This window comes from Plectropomus leopardus, chromosome 7, assembly GCF_026936395.1.
Source record: "Plectropomus leopardus strain MGB_pleo_1.0 chromosome 7, ASM2693639v1, whole genome shotgun sequence".
In the NCBI taxonomy this organism is placed as follows: domain Eukaryota; kingdom Metazoa; phylum Chordata; class Actinopteri; order Perciformes; family Serranidae; genus Plectropomus; species Plectropomus leopardus.
In genome coordinates this window covers 18,180,197-18,206,321 of record NC_142182.1, presented here as the reverse complement: position 1 = coordinate 18,206,321, position 26,125 = coordinate 18,180,197, and the positions used below count along the sequence as shown (strand labels likewise).

Below are 26,125 nucleotides of genomic sequence, written 5' to 3'. Positions count from 1 at the left end.
AAAAAAACAGCCATGAGCACTGCCAATCTTCAAAATATTTGTCCGATAGCCCAACCGTAATATCCAGCCCTCACTGTCCAAGTGAGGAGCAAAACTTGCATAGGAAACGCATACACAGGCTCTCTGCACTCTGTGGTTTGTAGCTGCAGACAGCATCCAACAAAAACTACCCATGCTGAAATTCATTGCAGCAGAATGATTCCGTTTCTGTTGACGTCAGAGGGCAATTTCAGTCGCTCTTTGCCCTTGGCAGCTCGGGTCCAGGAAAGCTCCCATCTGCGTCGCTCTCTTATACGGCTAAGCTGCAGCCTCGGCCACTCTCTGTTGCATTTCTTCGGGTGGGTCAAATAAATACCCTGCCTGACTATCTGAGTTGGCCAATACGCTGTAAAAAATATCCTCATACATAACATCCTCTGCACTCATAATGACCCAAAACCCAAAGTTCTGAGGCCAATGTCTTGCACTTTGTACGCTCACCATCCTCCCCAACCACCTCCTCATACAGTGTACTTGGTACAAGAATGTAGTGTTTCAAGCAATGTCTCTTTTCATGAGGTTAGAATAGAAGTGAGAGATTGAGCCAAATCAGAATGAATGGACTGACTGGATTGATAAAGAAACCACTGCCATTACTGGCATAGTAAAATGCTGATGATATCATTATATTGTATTGTATTTCAATCCTGTCTTCTACAATTCTACAATTTCATTTAGCAGACGCTTTTATCCAAAGCGACGGAGAGCTACTGGAGAGTAGGCTACCTGTGGTTGTTAAACTACTGAAGGAATAGAACAAGTTGAAACCAGTGTTAAAAAGTACTTTTGACTTGACTGTCAAGTATTCTTGCTATAAAACATTTAAAGTGGTCCATTGTGGCACTTCATATTTATGTGCTGTTAGTTTGAGGTTGAACTATTGTCAGAAAAAGTGCTTTTTTGGACTTAACTTTTCATAAATGCGAGCCATAAAAAAAATGTGATAAAATGGTCCATGTTTGACCCGCTTTGATTTGACCTCATATGAACATTACTGACTTATGCATCTTAAAATACATGCATACATACCTGGAATATATCACAAGTGTTTATGGTATTCATTCTTATTCCTCGCTTGTGAACGTTTCACTGCCAATCTATTTATCCCTTTCGGATAACATAATACAATTCAATTATTTTTTTCTATTATCAAGTTAAGATGTGATTTCATTACCCAGCTTTGATTGTCATTGCTTACATGGGGGAGTTGTTTTCCAGGTTCTTCTATTCATTAGCTTGTGTGTGATTTATATTCTAATTAGCCAGTTATTTATATTGTCATGAGGAAATGTGTCATTGGTATGCTGTGATGACAGCAGTAACTGTCCCACTTTCCTCTCTGTCAATCAGCCGGTAAACTGTGCATAAGCACAACCAATAGCAAAAAGATATGCATTTATCTATTCATCATATGAATATTTGATATTACCCTTCAATTCATACACTTATTCCCCCCTCATAAAATGCTGACTGTCTGTATTTCGTTCTTCTGTCTTTTGAGTTTGTATCCAGCTTAAATTTTTTATTATCTAGCTTCTGCCAATGGTCCAGCTTTGGACTGAACAGACAGCGGCTAAGAAGATAGAATGGAGAAACTGCATGGTGGAGCAGGCAGGAAAGGGCAGCTGGATTGCATTTCTCTCCATTCACTTGACTGTCAGCTCGGGGCTCATTATCTCAAATTTAGTTTCCACGCAGCAGACCTCAGCAACAGTTCTCCACTTCTTGGGCCACTTCTTCCTACTGTTATTGCATCTAAATTAATTTATTTAGAAAGTTTAACAACTGTCTGAATAGGGAAACTTTTTACAAAACAAGGGATTCTTTACCCCCACCCCAAGCTGTAAATAAAGATTATAATCTGCATTTGTGCTGCATAACAAACTTAGAATCAAGTTGTGAATCAATTTGGGCACAATGAAAAAGATGTGTACATTTTGCTGAAAACGAACCAGAATGCATTTGAAAAAATATTCAAGCGGTAACAGTTGGTGCAGAATGAGCTTTTGATAAACATTTTTTACTTAAAGGATGCATTTTATTTGGAAAAAATGCTTCTCTATCTCTTTTGCAGAGATTGTAAAGTGTATGAATAAGCAAAGTTCACAGTAGTTTCTCCTGTTGAACTTAACTAAGTCCTGCCTACAGCATGTAGAGCCAAAGGGAAGGTGTGATCATGAATCTCATGAAGCCTCTGATGTAAGGTCACTCTTTTAGGGGAAAAATGAAGTCAAAGAATCAATTCATCTTCTTTTCACCCCCCCCCCATCCCCAAACCAACATTATGTGTGTGCGCCAAAGGAAAGGCACTTCTGTAGATGGGACTTTTTGAAGCTTGGTGTTATTTTAGGGTATAACAAACAATGCCAGAAACAAGCAAGTTTTCAGAATTTCTTTTCCCAGGCGAGCAGGAACTGTTATTGTCGAAACAGACCAGTGTGGGCTTTTATACAGTTGGTGTAGAGTTTAAAAACAAAGCTGGCCATTAGTCAGTTAACATTTGATTTTTTTTATGTCACGGTAGTGTTGGAATAGATTTCTTGACTACTAGATCATCTTGTAGATTCATTATTTCCTTCATCATGATCTGCATTATGACTGAAGTGGTGGCTGGAAAAAAAACATATATGTGTGTGTGTGTGTGTGTGTGTGTGTGTGTGTGTGTGTGTGTGTGTGTGTGTGTGTGTGTGTGTATCAGTATATAGGGGACTTTACATTGAAATCCAATCATTTAAAGCAATGGAAGGAACTTTAGTTTCTATGTTTTTTGATCTGTTTAAATGATTAACAAGCAGTGTGTATTTATTTTAACCAGCTTCTCTAAACCCATTTAACTCTCATATAAAACTGACATACGCTTGGTTTTCTTTTAAGACGATATGTTGTTTGTGCAGTTATTACACATGTTTAACAAAACATCATTCCCAAAGGAAAAACATCCTCAAAGGTTGAGGAAATTTACCCAGACAGGTGGTTTACTTTTGTTCATATTGCAACTAAACAAAGTGTTCTTTTGTCTTTTTCTGCTCCTTTTTTCATATTGCCAAATCTTCCTTTTGGCACTTGAGAATGAGCCATGGTGTTTACAAAGTGTGCAGCCTCAACAGGAGACCCTCTGGAGATGCTTTTGGTACAGTCTTGATAGCACAGGTGGCAGTTTTTCAGATAGATAACCAGGCAGGCAAGCAGACTGTAAGGTTGGTGAATAAATTGTCAAATACCTATGTATATGCGACAGTGCCTTAAGAGATGACTGTATACATATCAGTTTAATGGGCTTGAGAAATTTAACGGATATGGGTTGAGGCAGGTAATGAACAAGCTACTAGGCGAGTGTAAGTCTGACACACTTTAAGTGTGCGCATGAAGTGATTTTATCTAAAGAAAATCGGATCCTTCGAATCATCTCTTTGAAATGATTTTACAGCAGACACAAAGGCAAACAGACAAGTGGGCTTCAAAACACAGAAGAGTGGAGTAGTTGTAACAATAGGCAGGCAAACAGGGTAGACAGGTAGAGTACAATGCAGTATTTAGTCAAATAGATAGCCCAGCTACTGAAAGTTGCTTCACCAGTATGCACCTCACATCTTAATAGACATCACTGCATGTATTTACAGCAGAGAAGGAGACTCATGTTTAGACGTGATTGGGGATAAATGGCTGCACAAACAATGAAAATCACAGAGGCACAATTTAGCTTTTCCGTCTTTTTGAATGCTTAATACTACTAAGACTACCATATACTAGGTCAAAACCTTATATATGGCTGGACAGAGTGTGAAACACTAGGGGTCTTTTCATTTGAAAGGACTTTTAGTTTGAAACAGGAAGTGCCCAGAATACACCGAGTCACAGACTTTCATTCGCCTTGACTTTAACTGAGCACGCTGGCCCTATTGTTGCAGTCCAGCCAAAAATGAATTAGTGCACTTTAAAATGAAGGTCAGTAAACTGAGACATAGTCGCACAGCAGAAAGGACCTGCTTTCTCTGGAGCGCTACCCATTGATTGAGCTGGTTTTTGTTTTGCTCCATTCAACATAACCTTCCTCCCCCCTCTTCAGCCCCAGCTGGGTATGAATATCTCCATGTGACTGGCGGAGACTCCACAGCCATCCGCCACTATCAGAGACTAATTTACTGTTTACTTCAGTTACCAAATGGAGAATTTCATCAATGTGGTGGCACCTGCTCCGACATTGTGACTCTTAATATGAGGTGAAACTCTCTTTCCACCCAACATTGTTTTTGCAACTGTGGCTGGCTAGTTAGCAGTCTAGCTTGCTAATTCCACCACGCAGTAGTATCACATTGATGACAAAGTGTGAAGAATACAGCGATACAGGACTGTCAGCATCAGCGCCTTTTTATTTTTTTATAGGGAAACAGCCGATGGGGAGACACCAGCACTCATGTCAGTCATGCCAACCAATGGTGCAGTCAGTCAGTCACTCACTCACAGACAGACTTCCACACTTTAAGGGCTGGCCTCGCATGCTGCGGTCCAGCTAAAAAGGTTCATTGATTCATTTTAATGGTTGAAAAGACTTGAGGAGGAAAAACAATCTAATATTTCATGCAAAAAAGTATATATTAGGGAACAGCCAGAAAAAGTAATTTAATTTCTGGAGCAGAAATATGCTTTTATTTCCTATTATTTTGGTTTCATGTTGCAAACCATTGCATGTGGCTAAATGAGTTTTTAATAGTGTTCCTGTTATGTCCTTTAAGAAATACAAGTTCAAGAAGAAGGCCACTGAAGGGAAAAGTAATAAGGTTTTTGCATTGCTTGTCTGAGTGTGCGAGTTTGAGAGTTCCAGTAAAATGTCTTTTATACATATTTTAAAACCAATGAAAACATTAGGTATTCACTACTCAATAAGAAACTAGGAAAGTGAAAGTACAGGGGGAAAAAAATGTTGTGTTCATGTAAGAACCCATCACTCATTATAAGAAGCTAATTGGGAAAATTGTTGGTAATTTACTGCAGTGCTCCTTACTGTTCTCACTGAAGCGTTTTGATTGTTAAACTGTTACTGACAACAAACCTGTCCACTTTTTAGACTCAGTTTTCCTGTGATTCTGTGGTCAGTTAACGAGGTATTTGTTAAAAAGTTAATTATCTCGTATTTTTTTGTTGTGAACCATACACACCCTAAAATACAAATGACATTGTACACACTCACATTGTCACATTTCTGTTATTTTGTTATTCGGAATCTCAGTGTGGCTACAAGTTAAAAATAGACAGATATAATTTGACTGTTAAGGGCCCAAAATGTGTTAAAGATAATTTGCAGGTTAACCACATAATTATTGGTTGCAGTTTTTCTACTCCTCTTTTGTTTTTTTACTTTCTGTTTCATTCTCTGTGCCTCCCTCTGCCTTCTCACATGTCCATTTACATTTATTTCTAGTACGACCTCTTCACTACATTCTGCTTTTTAAGAATGTGTGCTTGCGATTCATCATCATGTCCGATCTCCACAGTGTTGGTACTGAATGAGATGTTTCATCTTTGAACTTCCTTTGATCTCATTCACACCTTTGAATAGAACGGGTCAGCTCTCATATTTTCTCAGTCACTTCAGTCTGATTAATATAAATCCCATTTCAGGTTTTGGAATTTCTATCATACATCCTGAATAATTTAAAAAGACGTCCCAATCACTCACACTCATGCAGATACACTATGACACATAGACAGTGTGTGTGTGAGCACACAAAGTAGACATATACTAGCGTCACATTTACCCATTTTTTAAAAAAAATATCTTGTCTGTGTTCTCTTGCTTCATCTTGGCTTCTCACACCGTGTCAGTTCCCTGGTGGCACCAACAGATCTGCCGGCCCCCACTGATTTCCCTTGGTGTTTGAGAAAGATATAGGAGTTAGCTGTAGGCAGCAGTACCGTATCCCACCAGCCTGTGTGATGAAATCAATCCAAAACATGTGTATGTCTGCTGTATGTAGCCGTGCTCTCTGCTTCTTTCCCCTCTTTTTTCGACTGAGCACCGCACAGGTGCAGCTCATTATACAGTAACTTGATAGACAGTGTTTGCAGACTCTCTCTCTGCCGTCTCCATCTTTATTGTATCACTTTCCTCCTCATCCAGTCAGAGCTGGTGTCACCCAGCAGCATGGCAGATGGGTCCAAGTGATAGCAAGGTAATGGCTGTCCTGTGCATTCACATCCATCCCACCGTATAACCAACTGATGCAGTTAAAATTGATTGAGCCCTGGGTCCTGCCAGGGGATGGCGCCAATAGGAGAAGGCAATGAATCCTCACCAAGGCCACCCGCACCATATCATGATATGATTAAACACATCAGACATCAGTATTAGAGTTATACGCAGCCCCATTGTCCCATTACAGAATGCTTGATGTTTATCATGTAAGCTGATTGATGCTGATGCTGTGTTGTATTCTGGACTAACCAACTGCTTATTGGTTACATGATGCTCATTTGTGAGTGGAATTATGGTATCTGATGAGGACAGTGAGGATTGAGAGGTTCAGCTTGACTCTGATATCCCATAAAACATGTAATATGATTGCATTGCTTCCAAAAGACCTCGGTTAGCTGGTGGATTGAGAACATAATTCACTGAGATCTGTTCAAGATAACCAATTTAGTCATCGTTTTTAATGCTAATTTGCTGCCGGTTGGTGTGTCTGTGTGCAAAAGTGTGTGCGCCACCATGTGTGTTTGTGCACAGGCTCACAGAGTCATCTCTAAAAGAGTGGCTCTTGAGGTGTGAAGTGGAACAGAGTATAGGTAATGAAGAAGATGGGACTGTGTAATTATTCTGCAGAGGAAGGATTACTGGTTTACTTAACTATTAATGGTTCACCTTGAAGTGAAAATGCCAAGGGGATAAGACCCACACCTCTCTGCCCCTCATTACCTTCAGCTGGACTAAAAACGTTTGGTGCTTAGCTGCCATTATTTAATGTAGACTTTGCATATTTTCCAGAAGCCCTTTTGTGTCTTATTTGAATAGTTTGGCTAATGCACTGTGGCAAAGTACTGTCGGGTATTAAGGAGAAGCATGAAAAAAGATCGATGTTTATGAGCCATGCTACGGAGTGCTGCTATTTGGTGCTTAGGAGAATGTTTTGCTAAGTATGTGGGTCAAGTAAGAAATCACAAGGGGGTTCCTGGCAGACGACACATAAAACTTCAGCGCGCTTAATAATTTCACTAAAGGAAATAATAAGCTGCATGTAAGGTAACCTAGACAGGGATTTTGCAATATAAATGCCAGCTCTTGTATCGATGAAAAAACTGAAAGCAGAACTATCCACATTGATTAGTTGTGTCATTTTAGAATTACAGCACATTACTGCAAACAAATCTACTGATTATAGTACTTAACTGTTTACAGTGAAATATGGCAACCTACCATTTACACAAATCACTTTAGATTTCACACACCCATTCTTGCACTTCTATCTTTTTGAGGACCCTCATGGATGTGATGCATTTCCTAATTCTTACCCTATCCTTAACCATCATATCTAAATGCCCACCTCTAACCCTTACCCAAACCCTAACCCTAACCTAAGCAGCCTGAACCTTAAAACCAAGTCTTAACCTTCAAACGGTTCTTTGAAGAAGTTAGGAACGACCAAAATGTCCTGACTTTGTTGCTTAAACAACACTATGTAGCAAGTACAAGTTGGTCACACACACGCACACACACACACACACACTTAGAAGTATCCATCTGTGTCCCTCATCAAAAGGCAGTCACTCATCTCTCTAAGAAGGAGTCAAACTTAAAGCTTAAACAAATTGAAGCGGTGTCCTGCTTGTCAAGAGGTGTCTGACTGCCAGCTGATGACAGCAAGAACATGAAGCACTGGATGAAGATGCAGTTTATAGATACTTCTGCAGAAATAGAAAGCACTACTCAGAAGTGACATGACCTAACAAGGTTTATATCTGTGTGTGTGCATGCATGTGTGGGAGCACATGTCCGTGCCTTTGCATGTGTACATTTAGGTATGCACAGATTAAGTGTGTATCCAGTTGAATCTGTGCGAGTATATCTCATCACTGATGGGAGAGAGAGATCTAGTGTTGGGGGTGTTTCAAGGATTGCCTCCTTTTTCAGCTCAGCTGCAGCGGGCAGGATTTTCATTTTTATTCCCATTGCCAAATAAAATGCACCATGTTGTTAGAGCTGACACGAGGGGGAAAAAACACATTAATAGGAACAGCCAACTTTTTAAGCAGCTATCAGCAGTTTAAAATTGCGCTGTTCATACACCTGCTGCCGTGATGGGTCTCATTTTAGATCACCAAACACAAAACATATTGAAATGCATAAGAAATATCATGTAGGCAACAATCTAGTCTCACTTTGATTGGCTTGGCTAAACTGGGTTGCTAGCTTAAAACATGCATCTACAGCCTTTAGGATATTAGGCTTTTGGAAAAGAAAATGTCAAAATTTGGATATCTTTTCGAAGAGTCTGGTATCTTTACCTGCTTCATATGTTCCACTAGCTCCATTTCTCATCTGAGAAGCCTTTTGTCCTTCATGTTTTAGTTACACAGTGAAAATGGTCATCAGTCTCCAGAGGAAAAAAGCAAGCTGCTGTATCTTCTAAAATTGTGTTTCACTGAATTTGTGTAAAAACATTTTATGTATGACTTCAGGGTTTAGCTCCCTCTCTCAGCTATTTTACATATCAACTATGTTTTAGCTAAGACTCAACCCTGTCTCTCATTGTCTCCTCCAGGAACCACAGTGATGACAATGACGGCGTTTGACGCAGATGACCCCTCCACAGATAATGCAGCATTGCGTTACAACATCATCAGGCAGTCGCCAGACAAGCCTTCCCCTAACATGTTCTACATCGATGCAGAAAGAGGCGACATTGTCACCGTCATCTCCGACAAGTTACTTGACAGAGAGGTGGGTTGTCTTAGTAATCGTGTGCATATGTGTGTGTGTGTGTGTGTGTGTGTGTGTGTCCACTGAGTGATGGTCCTTTTTCAAGTGGAACAAAGTCAAGTGTGACTTTGTACTGGATAGGTTGTCAACAGCCTCACACTTGATGCTGACATGTCTGAGCTGCAGCCTTTGGTACATCTGTTCTTTCTCAACATGCCAGAAAGTGTACAGTTTGTGTGTGCGTTATATTCCACCTATATGCATGTGCCATTGTGAGAATAAGTGCTGGTGCATTGAGCAGGCACAGAAGCCAGATGAGCGTCTCTCCATTTCCCCATCTAAGCGGAGCGAGACAACAGGATGATTGCTTTTTCAGCAGGGTGACGAATGCCAGAACATTGATTGGGTTCGCTGGTGGAAGAGGAATATTAGCTGTTGTCAGACACTTAGCGCATAGTTTAATTGAGGTGATACACACTCATCCGCCGGCTCTGGCGGTGTCCAACAAGCCCGGCTGAAAACCTCCCATCCGGAACTGCTGGAACCATGGCGGCTAACCGCCCTGATGAGCCGGCCCCTGAGCGACAGTCAACTGTTTAATAGAGACGTAATTGATTAAAAGTACGGTGAAATGAGATGTAATCAATGCATGAGCACTGTTGATGCTGGTTTTGTGAAGCAATTGAGAGAGATGGAATAATTCGAGATGTGTTTCTTCTCTGTCAGTGTGAGACTTTTGTCTAGTGTATCTTTTCAAGGATATTTCAATAGATCCATTAAGAGAAAAAAAAACAGTAGCTGTTCTCCTCCGTACATCTGAAACTGAGATTTATTACAACCACTAACAGGTTGGTGTTGGAATATGCAGTTGAATGCCTTTGAAGAAGGGACATAGCTAAATTATCAGCCCGTTTGCAGCCTCAATAAATCTTTGGAAAAAAAAACAAAACAGGTTCTTCCTATCACTTTATTCTTCAGGCGATAAACTTCTGAAGTTATGAGTAAGTCCTTCAAAGTCACCGAGACCTGAGACACAAGTCAGAGACTCACATCTGAGTCAAGTTTGATTATTTCACTAACACCGCTGATTTAATGAGCACCTCAGGTGGCGGCCACAGTGGGTACGTCCGCACAGTTTTTCAGTTAATTTACATCAGAAGCTGTTTGGACTCATTACACACCTGTTCCTGTCAGATGTAAATCTGTTTTGAGTCAGAGTGATGGAAATGTTTTTATTATTATCTGTTGAACCTGTTGGAACAGTTTTTGTCTACATTTGTAGAGAACCTGGATGATTTTGCACATCTATTAACATCTCATGGGAAGTGCTAAAAGTTGTTTAAAGGAAGCTGCATGAAGCACGACAACTTGTCTAAATTGATGTCACTTGGGTCAGTGTGTATTGGGGGTGAAGACTACAAGTCTAAAATGGATTGCGTTAATTGAATATTTTCTTTCACTGAGGATTTTTTTAACAATGCCAGGAAAATCTGATGGCCTTCTGTCATTTTAACAGAACACTCAGGTCAATGAACCATTACTTTCAGTAATTCACATCCCTGTTCAGTTGGGGGCTTGTGCATTAATTATCTTAAAAAGTTGTCATAGCACTGATAAACTAGGAGAAAAATGTGGGGCTGGTCAGTTCAGCTTTTGCCAGGTTGGCACGTGCAGCAACACAGCAGCTGAAGCTGCTAACATCCAACACCGAGCTGTGTGAAAGGTGAAAATACCTGAAGGGACAGCTGCTTCTCACATCATATGGTTTATTTTGGAAAAACAAAATCCCACAGAAATTAGATAAATGTAAGAGTTTCTCTCTCAACTCTTCCTCACTTCCAAAAACGGCGGCCCTCGCTGTTGGGTTTATGCTTCATAGCTGCGGCAATGTTGGTCCTACATAGTAAATGTCTGATGGTTCTGCATTGTGAGGTGAATGGAATTTTTTTTTGTGAACTTGGTTGATGAACCAATATTGTGTCATCGGCCACATGCAGTAAATTTGGAAACAAGCTGGGGGATAAAATCGGGCCACCATTTGCCACTAGGCTGGACTTTGGACATTAAACATTACAGTGTATAGTTCCAACAAAGAATAGGGCAGTCATTTAGTCACTGTTTTAAAATATCGGGCGAGTAATTTTTAAATGCGGTGTCCTCCCACTGCAAAGGATTAGAAAAGAATTAGAAAATAAATGTAATGGCTGGGGATTTTTTAGTCTATTTCTCTGATATTTTTCCATGAATTAGCTCTGCTGTGACAGAGGCCTTCTTAGCATTGCCATTTTCTCCTGTTTTCCCTGCTGTGCTAACCCATTTGTGATCTACAGCAACTCATTGCACACAAATCTTTCTGTCCGAATGTCCTCATTCAAGGATCAGTATGAGCACTCCATACCCATTAAGTCCTGTGAATAGAACACCATGGCATTTTATAATATGTCTTTAGAACTATAGAAATACTGTAGTAATAGGTCAGTGAATTACCTATGTGAAAGATTGCATGCAATTAAGTGGTATCAGACCCAGAAATCATTTTCACTTCAAAGTCAAAGAAATTCAACTCAATAGGGTGACTTTTTCCACTGAACAGATAGGACTAATCCATGACACCAATATAACTGCAGCTGTGGCCACCTAAAAGCTGTATGAGCCCGAAGCACCATGTATGATTGTCTTAGTGATGTATCTACAAGTGTATATCCCCCATATCTGCGACACAGCCATAATTTATTAGTGTGCTGGGCTCTTAAAAAAAACATCCTCAGGGATTTAAGCATTAGTCCAGCCGCACTGCAGCATCTCTGTAAAAAAAAAAAAAAAAAAAAAAGAAAGAAAGAAAAAAGTGATGCTTCTTCAGAAGCACAGTCAGTCGGCAGAGCCAGATGGAAGTGCAGAAGGCATAAGTTTTAAACTGTCCTCCTCTAGGTCTGGAGAGATTTAAACCCAGCCACTTCAGCACATTCTCATAAATATGGCTCTGACATGACACCCATCGATTCCATCTGCTATGCAGTGTATAGTGTTTGGAGACAGCATGACCAGCATATGTGTGCAGTATATGTGTGACAGAGAGAGAAAGAGAGACACCAAAACAAAGAGGAAGCAGAGGGAGAGGAACAAAGATGAAGCCAGAGATTGCCAAACTTTGCCCCTACATTGTCTAAATTCCACAGGCTTAATTCAGGTGGCGCTCTAAGTGTATTTGAATAGACACCTCACCTACCCTGGGGAAGCAGAAAGCAATCTGGAGAAAATTGGAAAATCAATTTTGTCACGTTGGAATCAGTTTGATTTTTCCCTGTAGTGCTTTTTCTGTGGCACAAAATCCTGCCTTAATATGTACATTTATTCTAGCACTGTGTTTTTCTCCTCACTTCACTTTAGACACACCTCCCCTCACCGTCTCATATTATTCTGACACAGTATGCAGCTGGATCAACAATGGCAGGCTGTAATTTTTGACAACCAATATTGCTGGGGGATGAGGCCATGTTCATAAGTCTTCCACTGGATACACATGGAAATCTCTCTTAATCATCTGAGCGCTCTTTGAAGAAATCAGTCTTACAAAAATGTCCATCTTCACCTGTTTTCTTAGAAAATCTGAAAATGTCTACTTATGAGCTGAGGCTGTGCAGTGCAGCCCTCTCATTCGAACACATCTACATACTGCCACGCTGGAATTTAAATTATTCAACTTTTCTTTTCTTTGCACATGTAGAAAAAATGTCAAATCGGATCAGAAAAGTCAATATACTGCAAGAAGCAGGTGGGGTGTCAGTCTTTAACTTAATAACATATTTCTGATTAGGTCTAACAGGGAATAAATTTGACTGGTAATGAGAAAGAAAAGGGTTGAAATCTCTCACCAATATTAATAAGTCTGGTCCACTTTATTTGGCCAATGTGAAGGAAGGCATGCAGCAGCTCGACAGAGGCAGCGTGTGAGATGTTATATTATCTTTCTAAAAGATGGAAATGAATTAAGGCTTGTTGTTCTTGGCCGTATCAGTGTGTGTTAGAAAGAAATAATTTCTAAGCTAAAAGGAGCAGTGTGTAAGATTTTGGGGGGATTTAGCTGCATCTAGTGGTGAGGATTGCAGATTGCAACCAGTGGAAATTTCTCCCTGTTAGGAGTACTTAAGCATTTATTGTTGAGGAGGTTTTTAGCAGGAACCGAATTAGACATAGAGGTCTCCTCCTCTCCAAAATAACTCCCCAAAAAACAAGTTATTACAACCAGTAAAAACACTGAACAAAGTAGTTTCATGATACAAATCATTGTTTCTCCCACACTGTTTGCCACACTGCATATAGGCCGCTAACCGAGCACCTGCTTACGTGTGCTTACTTTTTTTTTTTTATCCAGATTTAAACATGAGTAGAGGTCACGTCCTTTCAAAAACAAGTGGACCTGATTATGTAATCCTGTAAAAACGCTGAGTAAAGCAATTTCACATTCATTTCAGTTTTCGACTGCTAGCCCAGCACCTGCTAATGTGTGCTCACCTTTTTTACTTTGATAACATAAGATCCAAATGTTTTGGAGGTTTTTACTGTGAGCCAAGTTATCAGCATATATCTGTGTTTTTCAGACACTGTCGTTGCAGAGGGGCTGCTTACTAAGGTAACTGATGTAACAATCAGATGATCCTATCTGGAGCCAATGTTCGGTTTGTCCATTCACATGGCAGTGCAACATGCCGAACTCCAAACAAGAGGACCTGCAACCTATTCAGATATCAACAGCTCATTCTAAGGTTACCAAAACCTACAATTCTTATTGATTATACACTAATGAAAAATACTAATGATATTATGCTCAATTTCTGCCAATATATTCCCCTAAATCCTACACAATGGACCTTAAAATTGATAAATTAGCTTTTTAGAGAAAAACACAATAACACCATAGATATTATTCATAGACGAACTTCATCATAGAGGCTGAAGATACTGTCCTGATGATCCTACGTAAGACAGAAAAACTAATCCCTATATCTCTGCTGGCTGATTTTCAGCCAAACCCTAGTTTCCCCAGTCAGCTGTGCTTTCACGTAACACATCGCATTGTCACGGCCCAAGTGCCGCACATCCTTTGCAGATGCTTGTGAACTGGAGGAGCAGAGATGTGAATCAGTAAGAATCAGTGAGTAGGGAGGAAGATGGAGGCTGGCAGGCAGGAAGCACAGCAGATTTCCCTCTAGTCTACAAAATAACAAGGCTCCTTTGAATTTGTTCAACTTCCACAGTTCATTCATGATAAGCTAGACAGACATTTGTAACAAACATAAATCTGCAGTGGTGCATGTGTGTACAAACATGTTCTGTGGTCTATTCATTCATACATTCTGATTTATACTGTCCTGATAAATACTAATTTACCAGCAAGCACGCACACACACGCACACACACACACATAGAAAGATGGGGACAAGGGTTGGGGCATATGAGAGGCAATAACTCTAAATCTGAAAACTGAAAGTGCAGTGCTGAAGTTATCTGCTTGAACTTCATGCAGAATACGTTTGAAGCTACTGTACAATGGTAGAGAGATCACTTCCTAGACATGCACACAGACAGACATCTGCTGGTACCACACACACACACACACACACACACACACACACACACACACACACACACACAACAATCACTGTGATCTATTTCAGTCTATAGAGTGTCTGTGTGCAGGCAGGCTGTAACCAGAGAGGACAGACTGCTAATAGCAGTGTGACTTTCTGACTCTCTAATGCTCTCTGGCCAATCTGGGAGCTGTCACTGCTAAGGATAGCCAATCGATGGAGTCGGCCGACCCCTCCATCCCCTTACATGTTCTACTAAGGTGAATTACATGGAGATAAAATGGATGTCTGCGTGTGTGCATGTGTGTGTGTGTAGGTTTGTGATGTGTCTGTTCAAGTAAGTAAAACCATACCTTTCTCTAAATTCTTTAATTACCTTCTTCCATCTGTGGAGATGAGTTGTGAGTGCTTGTTAAATCAGACAGTAAGCACTTCTTAACAACCAATATGGTAAAACAACATGTTTTGTTTTTAAAGCTTTTTTTTTAGTAACTTTCAGATAAAATAGTAGCGCTTAACAATTATTATCTGAAAAAGATGTGCACCTGAAAATGAAAAAAACAAAAAACAAAGACATTATGATTTAACTCTGAGTCTGTTGGAAATATGCAGCCTGTTTTACTGTATACATTAAAAATAATCATGTTGACATGATGGCTGTTGAGGCATCATCTGTCAGCAAATGATTCTTGCTGGTGTGTTGTGTATATTAAGGACCTACTTTCCTGTCGCCTACATTGTAAATGTGTTTTCTTTACATCAGCTGCTCTGTTATGCTTTACTAGTACATATCCAGAGTGACAGGTAGATGGATGTATGTACACAATTGTTTCTGATCAGCAGTATCGTATGTAATGGCGGCTGTAAGTAAAGTGACCTGGTGTTTGTTTGGTGTGACCTTGGCGTTGTGCTTCCTGACAGTGTTTGGCTGATAAGAAAGCTTATCCTGTCTAATGGCTTATTTGGCTCAGTGGCCGAAGTGGCTACATGCCTGCACGCTGTGATGAATGACAACTGAAGCTTTGGCAGGTCCCACTCTGCGGAAAGCTGCATTCATTTTCTCCATTGTTGTGATTCTTCCACTCTTTATTGCTCTTTTTTCCCCTCGCTGTGCCCGTTCATTGCATTGTTTTCTCACTTATTTTCATTTTGTGTTATTTTCTCTCTTGTCTGTCTGCCTCACTGTCTACCGCTTTTTTCTGTCAGCTTCGCCTCCCCCTCTCTGTCAACACTTCACTCTGGACATCCAATTACTCGCAGGTCATCGCATAGTGATTCCATTCAGAGCAGCGCCATTCAGCACGGGCCTCAAACAGCCATTCAAATTACATCCTCGGCTGCCTTCAGAGTTGGCGCTCGGCAAAATGTTGTTTTCAACCATTTCTGGGGGCACCACCTAATCTGATCCCCCAAACATAATTGAATGTCAGTCGTCACATAAAGATGCTTCCCTCTCTTCAATTAGCGTCTCGTTTCCTCGTGTCACGGCAACGAGACAAAGCAGACAGAGAAATATTTACTCCTCCCAGGTAGAGGCCAGAGAGAGTTATTATATTATGTCATTTATATGCAAATAATACAGCACAGGGAACACATTGATAAGATTTCATTACAGCAGATCTGATGTGCGCTTCAGTTTATAAACTCCCTTTCATTCCCCTATTATGATCTGGAGATTGGAAAGCGAGGGTAGATGAGCTGGGTGGAGAAATACAGACAGGTACGGACGCTGTTAGAAGGCCCAGAAGACGAAGAGAGTGGAGAAGAGAGACACGCAAACCCAGCATGAAAAGGTGCAGCACAGCCTGGGAGTCAGCTGACAAGAGGGACGGACGATCAGAGAGGGAGTGAAGTGCCCGTTCGATATCTGCTGAGAGATGCATCCTCCAGTCGGCGGCCTAATGGAGAAGTGAGACTGAGGAAGGTTCATGGGTGCAGAGACAGTGGCACAATGGAGAACAATTTTTAGCAACAGCATAGGGATTTTATTCATAGCAACAACAAAGAAACCAAGGCACTTTGTATTCACCACCGAGTGAGATGTTTTTTTCAACCGTATCTGTAGCCATGAGCTTCAGTGTTGTGCAGAAGTAATTTAAAGATACAGAAAGTGTATATCTGCAAGAACTGAGAGCATCAGGACCTACAGTATATAAATGAACTACAGCCAGTGTGTATAAATGAACTACAAGCAGTGTGGGCTACAAGTACTGTGAAATATATTCATAGGTCTTTTTACTCTTCAAAAATAGTTGATTCAAAATGTTCTTTCTATACCCTGTTGCATTCTGTATGAAGTGGCCAATTCTGTGAAGTTTTATGATGCTTTGGGCCTCGTGTGCATGTAGAAAAGGAGGACTGTAGCTGGTTTTGACATCCAAAATTGATAGTTATGCTGATGATAACACAATGACCTTTAAAGATTGATTTTTCCTTTTCTGTTTTTAATTAACTAACATGCAAACTTTGTGTTTGCCTGCGTGGGCATGTGTGTAGGCTTGCAGTATGTTCCAGTGCCTCCAATATTTTAAACAATTCTTACTCTTTGTCAAAATCAATACAGTAGACTATTTTAACAATGGAAATCATCTTGAAAACTAAAAAGCTCAGAATAATTACTTACAAAGAAGCTTTAATTTTAGAAGACTTGTAATGTGAAATCATGGCACTTAACTTGTAGATGATTCAAATATAAAATGACAGATGGATGCAGATTTTTTTGGGCTTATCATTAACATATACTGGGGTATCTGCAGGTCCATAAAAAGTCTAAAAATGTTCTCAATTCAATTGTGTAAATGTAAAATTTATTTCTAAGTGCTACTTGTATAACGTCAGAACTAAACAAACCTTTCAGATGAGAGGAGGAAACATCTTCAGTTGCATGCACTATGCACTCACCTGTTAGCAAATGCTGATTAACCCAACTCAGTCGAACAGCCATTCAGTAAGAACAAGATGATTTGTCCAAAAATCTGTCTTAAATTTGGTTTAAAAAATGATCTTGAGAAGTGTCTGATACCGGTACACACCTTGATACAAGGCACTGCATGTTTATTCAAGTCCCCCTCTATGTTGTAAGACATACAAATAATCTGCTTTTAATAATAGATGCATCATATACTTCTCTCATAGCAAAACCCAGAATCTATGGTGGTTTAAAGTCTTCACATTACACTTTTGTGAGCTGCATATTGGACCGTACAGTACATATGATAAAAGTTCTAATCAGTGCATCTTGGCTGGTACTTTACACTGGCTGATGTGAAATGCAAGACCTTATTTTATGCCTGTGTACCTCCCAGATACTAACAACATTTCTTCTCAGCTGTTAAAGTGTATATTTCTCATGAACAGCACTTTGACTGACATAGTCTTTTATTGCTGTTCAGACACTCAAGGCTGCTGTGACGGTGACATTTGCCACAGTAAAACAACAAGTCAAGGTTTAATCATGCTTAAATAGAAAGGTTCATGCATCCACAGACATTTTCAATTTATTTGTTAGTTTTAGTCACTTGCGATTAGAGTGAATGACTTGTAAAGGAGGTAAATTTACACACTTTGTAGTGCAGCAAGACGACAAAAACAATAATAATCAGATAATGCATTCTCACACACAACGTCAGTGATGGCTTTAACTCAAAATAGAAGTCCAGAAAAGAAAGTGAAACACTTGAGTACATTACCAAGAGATCCCATTATAAAGAGTGTTACTGCAGTGTCTCCTTATTTGATGGCCAGTAGCCAGAGTTCTGGCAGCTGTAATCAATACAGTGTAGTTGGTGTGAACCCAACCACCTCACGCTCTCTTGTTCTTCCCTGAAATGAACAAGGTGGACACCGTTCACAGGCATTGATGAAATACGGTTCCCCCCTTTCCCCCTCCATCTCAAGCCTTCCTCTCCTCCTCCTTTCCCCTCTCCCTCTTCTATCATGCCTCTGTCCAGTTGCATTAGTGAGGAAATGAGATTCCCTCTAATTAATTAGATCTCTGAGTGCTAAAGATGAAGATTACATCCCAATGAAGGTTAGAGGTGTCAATCACAGTTTTTTTTAAGTTGTGCATTCCTCAAGATAAATTGATCCCCCTGGGCTTTGTGGGTAAAAGTGTGTTTTGTTAATCTTATACCCCCCACCCCCACCCCCCTTGATTTAATTGAGTATCACCGACAGAAGTCAGTGAAAGCTCGGGACCAGAGAGAACAACAAGGTAGAGAATTGTATTAACCAGCAGAGCAGACGAGATGCTCTATTGGAGGAGACGATTGAGGGAAAATGGAAATAAAGAGGATGAAGGTGAAAAATGTGATCGTTAAGACACTAAGAGGATGGAACAATGGCTCAATAAGGCAGGACAAATATGATAATAGAGGGAAAATAGAGAGAGAGGTGGGAGTCAATTAGAGACAAATTATTCTGTGTTAAAATAGTGGGATTACAATTTTAAAATGTTCTTCTCACATCATCCGTTTTATTTTAAGAAATAGTCTTGATGCACAAGTGAATTGTTGCCAGCTGGACAGGCTTGTAAGACAATAATTAATAGCAACAAAAAATGCTTGTGGGGTTTGATCAACTAATATAAATCAAAAATCCAGATTTTTTTTTTCTTTTTGAGTCCATCTCAAAATGATCTGAATATTTGCTCTGAACACTCACAACTTACCTGATTCTGACACCTTAGTTTTTCTGTGGAGATACATTTTTGTGTGGTTAAAGAAAGAGGCAAAATTGTTTTTCTAATGTACAAATAAAACGAAAGCTAAGCCATCTTTTCCCTCCTGGTTTGCAAGAGCGCAATGAGTTTCTGCTGTGTACATTCAGTAACCTGCTTGGCATCCCAGAGTGCTTTCAAACATCCATTATTTATGTCTGTGTGGCACATGGGTAGAGACGCCGCAGTGGCACAATCTGTTCAAAGTCTTACTGAACTCAAGAAGCTGGCGGATGATGGAAAAGTTTTGTCTGTCAAGCGAATTGCCTTTCATCAAGCTGTGATTAAAGAATTAGGTATGAGATGATGAAATGAAATTTTTAGGTGCTGTGCTGAGGAGTGCATAAAAATAGTAACGCCATCTCCTTAAAGGGACAGTCCACCAGTTTTACTGTTTAGAGTTAGGAAGAGTTTTTATACCATGAGGCCAGTTTCTACATCATGAAGAGTAATATAACTTTCTAATGTCAACCCTGACGATGTCATCGTCAGGGTTATCTTGGATTGGCTTTAAGCCTCCAAAAATCTAACAGAAAGCCTTTGAAGCTTGGAGTATGGAGAAAAATGTGGGGTTTGCTTAGCATTTACATAACTTTACATTACTTGACGTTACTTTACATTACAGTACATTAAGATGATGCTTTTATCCAAAGCAACTCTCAAAAAGTTTTATTTCATGGGCCAAGGTGCAGTCTGAACAGATTACTTTTCAGTCTGCAACTCAAGAAATAGAGTTTGTTTCCACCATTGTTGAGTTAGGAAAGCACAGTTATGACTTTGTATAGCAGTAGCTTGATCCTCGTTGTACTGTGGGAGTAGAGAACCGACTGACAATAGCATAGCGTAGCTGACGGGCTGGGGTGTAAATGTTTTAGAATACCGTCTCTAAACCCAATACTGGTTTCAGAATTTGTTCTTCACAAAACGAAGATAATGCCACCTTTCACAAACCCCTAACACAAAAATTGAACAAATTACTATTATCAGTTGTATGCAGGGATGACATTTCTATTTAGGCTAAACAGAGAGTTTATGATACATACACAATTTATCCAGCAAGATATTCTTCACATATATATATGACTTTTATGATTTTTTAAGTGTAAATGCAATTGCCAGAAGTAAAAAGCTAATGTTAGGCTTTAAACTAACTACACCACGCTGCATGACTTCAATGTTGTCACTACAAAGAGACTGTAAAACCATTTTTCGGCCTGGATATGTTTTTTGCTCTCATTTAGCATATGCCCTTCTTAAAACACGTAAAAGCTTTAAATTCAAGAGTGGGGTATTTACTTTTGTTTTTTATGTGATAGAATAAAATATGAAAGTCTCTAAAGGTTGTGTTACCATATACCTTATTTCAGGCATCTAACCAAAAAAAACATTCAAAAAAACCATTGACTTAAAGACGGATGAACTGAGAGTTCTTAAATGCTGATTCATTTCTGCGTTATAGGACTCATTCCTGTGACACTCTATGTTTAAGATACAATAAAACAGAGAAAGCTGGAGCCAGAGACTCAGCTAGATTGAAGTCAGTTTATACCACAAAAACAACCTGTATTCAGAATAGAGTCTGCTAGCACCACAAGAACAACACACAGACTGAACAGTAGACTGTGTGAAAAGGTAATATATTTGACCATTTAGGTAGACTTCAAAAACAAAAAAAGCACACTCAGCACAAAGGCTTGAACAGAAACATCGGTTGCATTGTTGGAAATATAGTGTTTTGGGATCTTGGCCCATACAAAGGAATGAAAGGCAGAGTATCTTGACCTTTGTTGTTTCAATTCTGTTCAATTTTCTAGATCTGTCTTATGGATTTCTAATGCTGTAGAACCCCTTTGAAGTCCCACTCCGCTTCCTCACCTTATTTTCCTATACTTTATTTCCCTATACTAATTTCCAGTTTTTTTGCTTGAGTTCACAACCTTATAGCTCTGCTCACGAGAAGGTTGACTGGCATCATGAGGCCATTTGGTTTCACTTAGGGGACTGGCTGAATGTTGATTATTCTCAATAAACATAAAGACCTCCCTGCTCCAGCCACTTTCTCTCATTTTACAAATATTGAGAGTCTAGTAATTAATAATGCTAATAAAGAAAAAGTTATGTATGCTTAATATTATAGTAAAAAAAAGTTTTAAAAAATGTAATAAGGTGTAAGGGCACATAATAATAATAATAATTCTATGTATTCTGCCCCAGTAATCATTCAAAAAGGCTGTTAGCCTTTTCACTGTGACTTTGAGAGCTTTAAATACACACACGTTCTCTAAAACAAACAAATCTAAAGTGGCAACACATTTAATATTGGCTCATTCAAATTACTATGCACACAGTAAGAAAAGAGACCTTTTTAATATTCAGAAGTAATCTAAGAGAATGGAGAGTTCTGACTTTTCCTGTGTCCTGAGGAAGTATTGAAAGGGCAGCGGCGAGAAGGAAGGAGGAAAGGACAGGAGGGTAAGACCTGTGAATAGAGAGACGAAGTAGAGTGACAAGCAGAGTGAAGCATGCAGGTGGAAGGCGGAATAATTAGGGTGAGACAACTGCTCGCTGCTTGGAGAGAAACATCTATGCTAAGTGGAAGTGAGGGCTTCAGTAATGTCAGGGAGGTCCTGGTGACGCTACAGTGTCATTAGGCTTAGAGGGAACTTCAACACTCTTACCTCCCTCTTGATCGCTCTTTCTCTCGTCCGACTCTCTCTTTCCTTCCCTCTGCTGTCTGCCCTCACTCCTTCTCTTTCATCCCCTATTTTTTCCCATCCTCATTGACCTGGGTATAAAGAGTATTTGTCAACAGCTCTTACTCTCCAGTGAACCTCCCCCCTACAATAGCCCTTCAGGCGAGAATTAATTTCACCCTGTCTCCATGAGAAAGTGCATTGATTGGAAAAGTTTGTTGTTGTGTGCTCAGTACTTTTTTTATTGTTCCCTTTCCCATGCCACTTTCTCTCTGCTGATGAAATTCAGCTTGGTTCATTGCCTCTGCTAAAACAGGCGCAATGCTATCAGGGCCTATCTCTCTTTCGGTGGCCATCTTCAGCGGCTGCGGCATATAGATCCCTGCACATAGCCATCTGCACCAACTCCTTCAGTAGAGACATAGATCAGTTGCCTTCAGCTTGGATTTGTGCTGATTTTTTCATGCTGTAACAGAGAAAATGAGAAGAGGAAGTTGGCAATGACATAAATTGCAGCATACGGGCCAAGGTGATACGGTAATTCTCCTTGCGAAGCCCAGAAGCCAGATTCTGTATATTGGCTTTTATTTTGTTAAGTCCACTGCCCACTGCCTGTCAAATAGGCAGTTAAACATTCTGTCTTGCCACTTTCTATTTAATCTAGTTTAATCTATTTGTAGCCAATCTGAATCAGTGACTCAGTGAATCTGAGTTGGATTGAATGCACTCAAACTAGAATCATCTTCCTACTGTTCTCTCTCTCTGTTGCACTATTCTCCCTGGACATAAATACAAAGAAATCTTTTTTTTCTTCTTTTTTTTTTATGTCTGTCTTAGATGTCGGCTTGCAATGCTTTCAGCAGAATCCCACAGGAAGCTGCAGATGAGTATGAAATAAGACCACAATAACAGTGTGCAACATGAATAGATTGGGGAAAAAAAATCAATATTGACTGTCAACTACGTTGGTGTAGTTTTTATTTGGGCATTTCTATATCCTGTTAAAATATGCCTGAACGAACTTCTTGTTTTATAAAAAAGATATGGAAATCTTCATACCTTGGGGTATATATGAGTATGAAGAGGTTTGGCTGCATGTTGCAAGCTAATAAATGACAGTTAAAGAAAGAGTTCATCACTGGGGTTACTGTGTATTAGCTTTCTAAAAGTTAGAGAAGATCAATATTGTTCGTACAATCATGTTTGTGCAATAGGTAAACATGAAGCTCCAGCCAGCAGTCCGCTATCTTTATTCAGCAGAAAGACTGGAAAAAGAGGTAGCTAGCCGAGCTCTTTTCCAAAGTAACAAATCCACCTACAGGTACCTCTACAGCTAACTAATTAACATGTTGCATCACATTCCTTTATGTGCAAAAAAACGCCTGTTTCTTGGCTGGGAGCTGTGACTTTCTGGATTCTGTGCTGATTTGCCTGGAAGCCATGAAATTTGACACAGTAACCTAAATTGAAACAGGTTTTTTTCACACCCTGTTTTCTTTTTCACAAGATACAAAGTGCAAATTAATAAACTTTGAAGTTGTTGGTGGATAGATTTTTCCCTTAGACGGAACCAAGCTAACTTTTCCCTTTTTCCCAGTCTTATTGCTGAGCTAAGCTTAGCATAAAACTGCTGGCTCTAGTGGCATACTGAGCGCACAAAAAGTGATATCAAATTTCTTATCTAACTCTCTGCCAAGAAGTGCAAAGGTGTAAAATGTCAAACTATTCCTTTAATGATAAGTGATGCTTCCTCCATATTGACAGGTCAACCACTTTAATGTTACATGGTGTTTCCATTCCATTGTGTGGTGTAGTGCACTGGTGGGTGTGATATTCACAAAGAGTCATCAAAGGAGCATTCTGAATACTGTGAATATAGTGGCATCTGTTCAAAGTGCAAGTTTGGCCAGAGGCACACAGCAAGAGAGACTTCCTTGTCTCTCTGAAAGCTGGAGATACAGTATCCCGTGGCTCAGCAAGCTCGCAGTGCCGCACAGCAGCCGCACGGTGAGACATCCACCACAGAAACTTCCTCTGAAGTTTGTTCAGTGGAATAGAGTCAATATTTGACTCTTTCTTGCTTGCCTACAAACCTGGGGACAGAGGTTTGTATGGAAGCCATAGCAGGGCTGCCATGGAGCGTCTCTGGGTTCTAGCAGTAACCTGCATGGATGAATGTTTGTCTGATAAGTCCTGTGGCCTCTGGGCCTCAAAGATAAGAGCAGCACCCTGACAGAGAAAAAAAGAACGCAAGTCACTCACAAACTCACAATGTACAAATGTATGGTCCACCAACACACACACACACACACACACACATACAGAAATACATACATTCTTTAATCACCTCTATAAAGACCTGTGGCCACTTTTTTCCCACTGAAATTGGTGTTGGTCTGTGTGTGTGGGTGTGTTTGTGTATATGTAATGGGGGTGGTGGGGTTTTTATGGTTCCTTCCCTACTTCCTACCACTTACTTGGACCAAACCCATTTTCAAAAAAGCTTTAATTTTAAACAGTTATGATAAAATGATCCATACGTGGCCCTAGATGTTTTTTTGTTGTTGTTGTTTTTTATAGACTCCACTGTTGCATTGCAATGTTTTGAATTCCAGTTTGGTCAGGCATTGATACAAATTTTAAGACTGTCATCACGTTGAAGTCCAAATAAATATGGCACATAAAGGCGCAGCTGCATTTTAAAAATAAAGGATGTTGTATACACCAAGATGACATTTCCATCACTTACTTGATATTACAGATATATTATTTATCATGTATATACCTGTGGAAAATGAGGAAGCACACAATGTGATTGAAAAAATTAGAATTGCAGGGTCAAAATAGAAGCTTAAAACAAGTCTTTGCATTTATTTATGAGCATTACAGTGCAAGCAATAAACAATCAAAGACACTGGTATCGTACAACCTAACCTCAACTGATTGGCTTGTCAAAAAGAGAGATAAGGGATCATGCTGCGCACCCCCTACCTCCCTAATTTCAGGAAAATAAATAATGTATTAATCACTCCTATCCTGTACTAAGTGACCACCTGATAAATGACTCGATTGGTCAGCTGTCTCTGAATGAAAATAAGGCCAAACAGGGGAAACGGGACATGTCTCAGCAGCTTTAATGTGCCTACCTGCCTCAGAAATTACAAACAGACATACAGTATAGTATACACTATATACATATAGTATATGTGAGAATTCCTTATCTACCAGCTTCACATTCATCCAAGTGAGTGCTGTACAGTGTGGGAAGAGTTCCATTTAACAGAAAAAATGTTTTTATTAGAAATGGGAGATAATATATGATAGATCCTGATATAAAGTGCAGTTAGAAAGATTGAGTGCACCCATCTTTTTGAAATCTCATACAAAACGAAGTCTTTATATCCTACTCAATAACTGATCATTTCCGACAACCAGTCTGTGTGCTCCTGGTACAGAGGAAAAGCAGATAGCTCTCAGCCACTGATGTTAAAGCATACATATGAGAGGGGGAGACACACTTAGCTGGAAGCACTGTACCGCTTTAAAAAGTAAGGTTCGTGACAATAAAACTATCAGGATTTTACTCCGGCATAGTCTGTCTTTTTTATTTTTCCTTGTGCATGCCTGTCTGTTTCACTGAAGTGGGAGGAGAGGCTTGAGGGGAGTGTGTCTTCAACGATCAAACAGTGCAGTTTAATTTTGGTGTCAAGGATTATGGAGATTTGAACAGATCCTATTCAAAAGCTTACATACTCTTTGTGGATGATGCGTCGCCCAATTTGACTTTGATATAAATCCCTCAAAGAAAAAGAAGAAACTTACAACATTTTTTCATTTGAACTATATTATACGCATGTACTGTCGCTGCTGTGTGAGTAATTGTCAACCAATACTGAGCTGTCAGTACAGTGTGTACTAAGCTGTGAAAACTGTGGAGGCAGTTGACTCCTGCATGAGGAAGGAGGCAAGTACATGCCCCACTCCCAAAGCCGAATTAACACAGGAAATGGTTACTTAACATTAGGCAACAGCTCCCCTAAAAAGGTCCTTCAGAGAATGTATTAATGCAGACAGATAAGATGCCAAGTTTCTTGAGAAATAATCGTACCAAAGACAAGAAACATGTTGTTGAACTAACTTGCACAAATAAAATAAGCTGCGCATAGATTTTTTT

At 39.8% G+C, this 26,125-nt stretch overlaps 1 protein-coding gene across 1 annotated transcript in view; it reads left to right on the top strand.

Annotated features, from left to right (window-relative positions):
• Window positions 1-26,125, top strand: part of cdh13 (cadherin 13, H-cadherin (heart)) — a 368,162-nt gene that overhangs the window by 224,937 nt on the left and 117,100 nt on the right. The window contains exon 8 of the mRNA XM_088080115.1: window positions 8,796-8,974. Coding sequence (XP_087936241.1) covers window positions 8,796-8,974 — 179 coding nt within the window. The remainder of the gene's footprint in view (window positions 1-8,795; window positions 8,975-26,125) is intronic.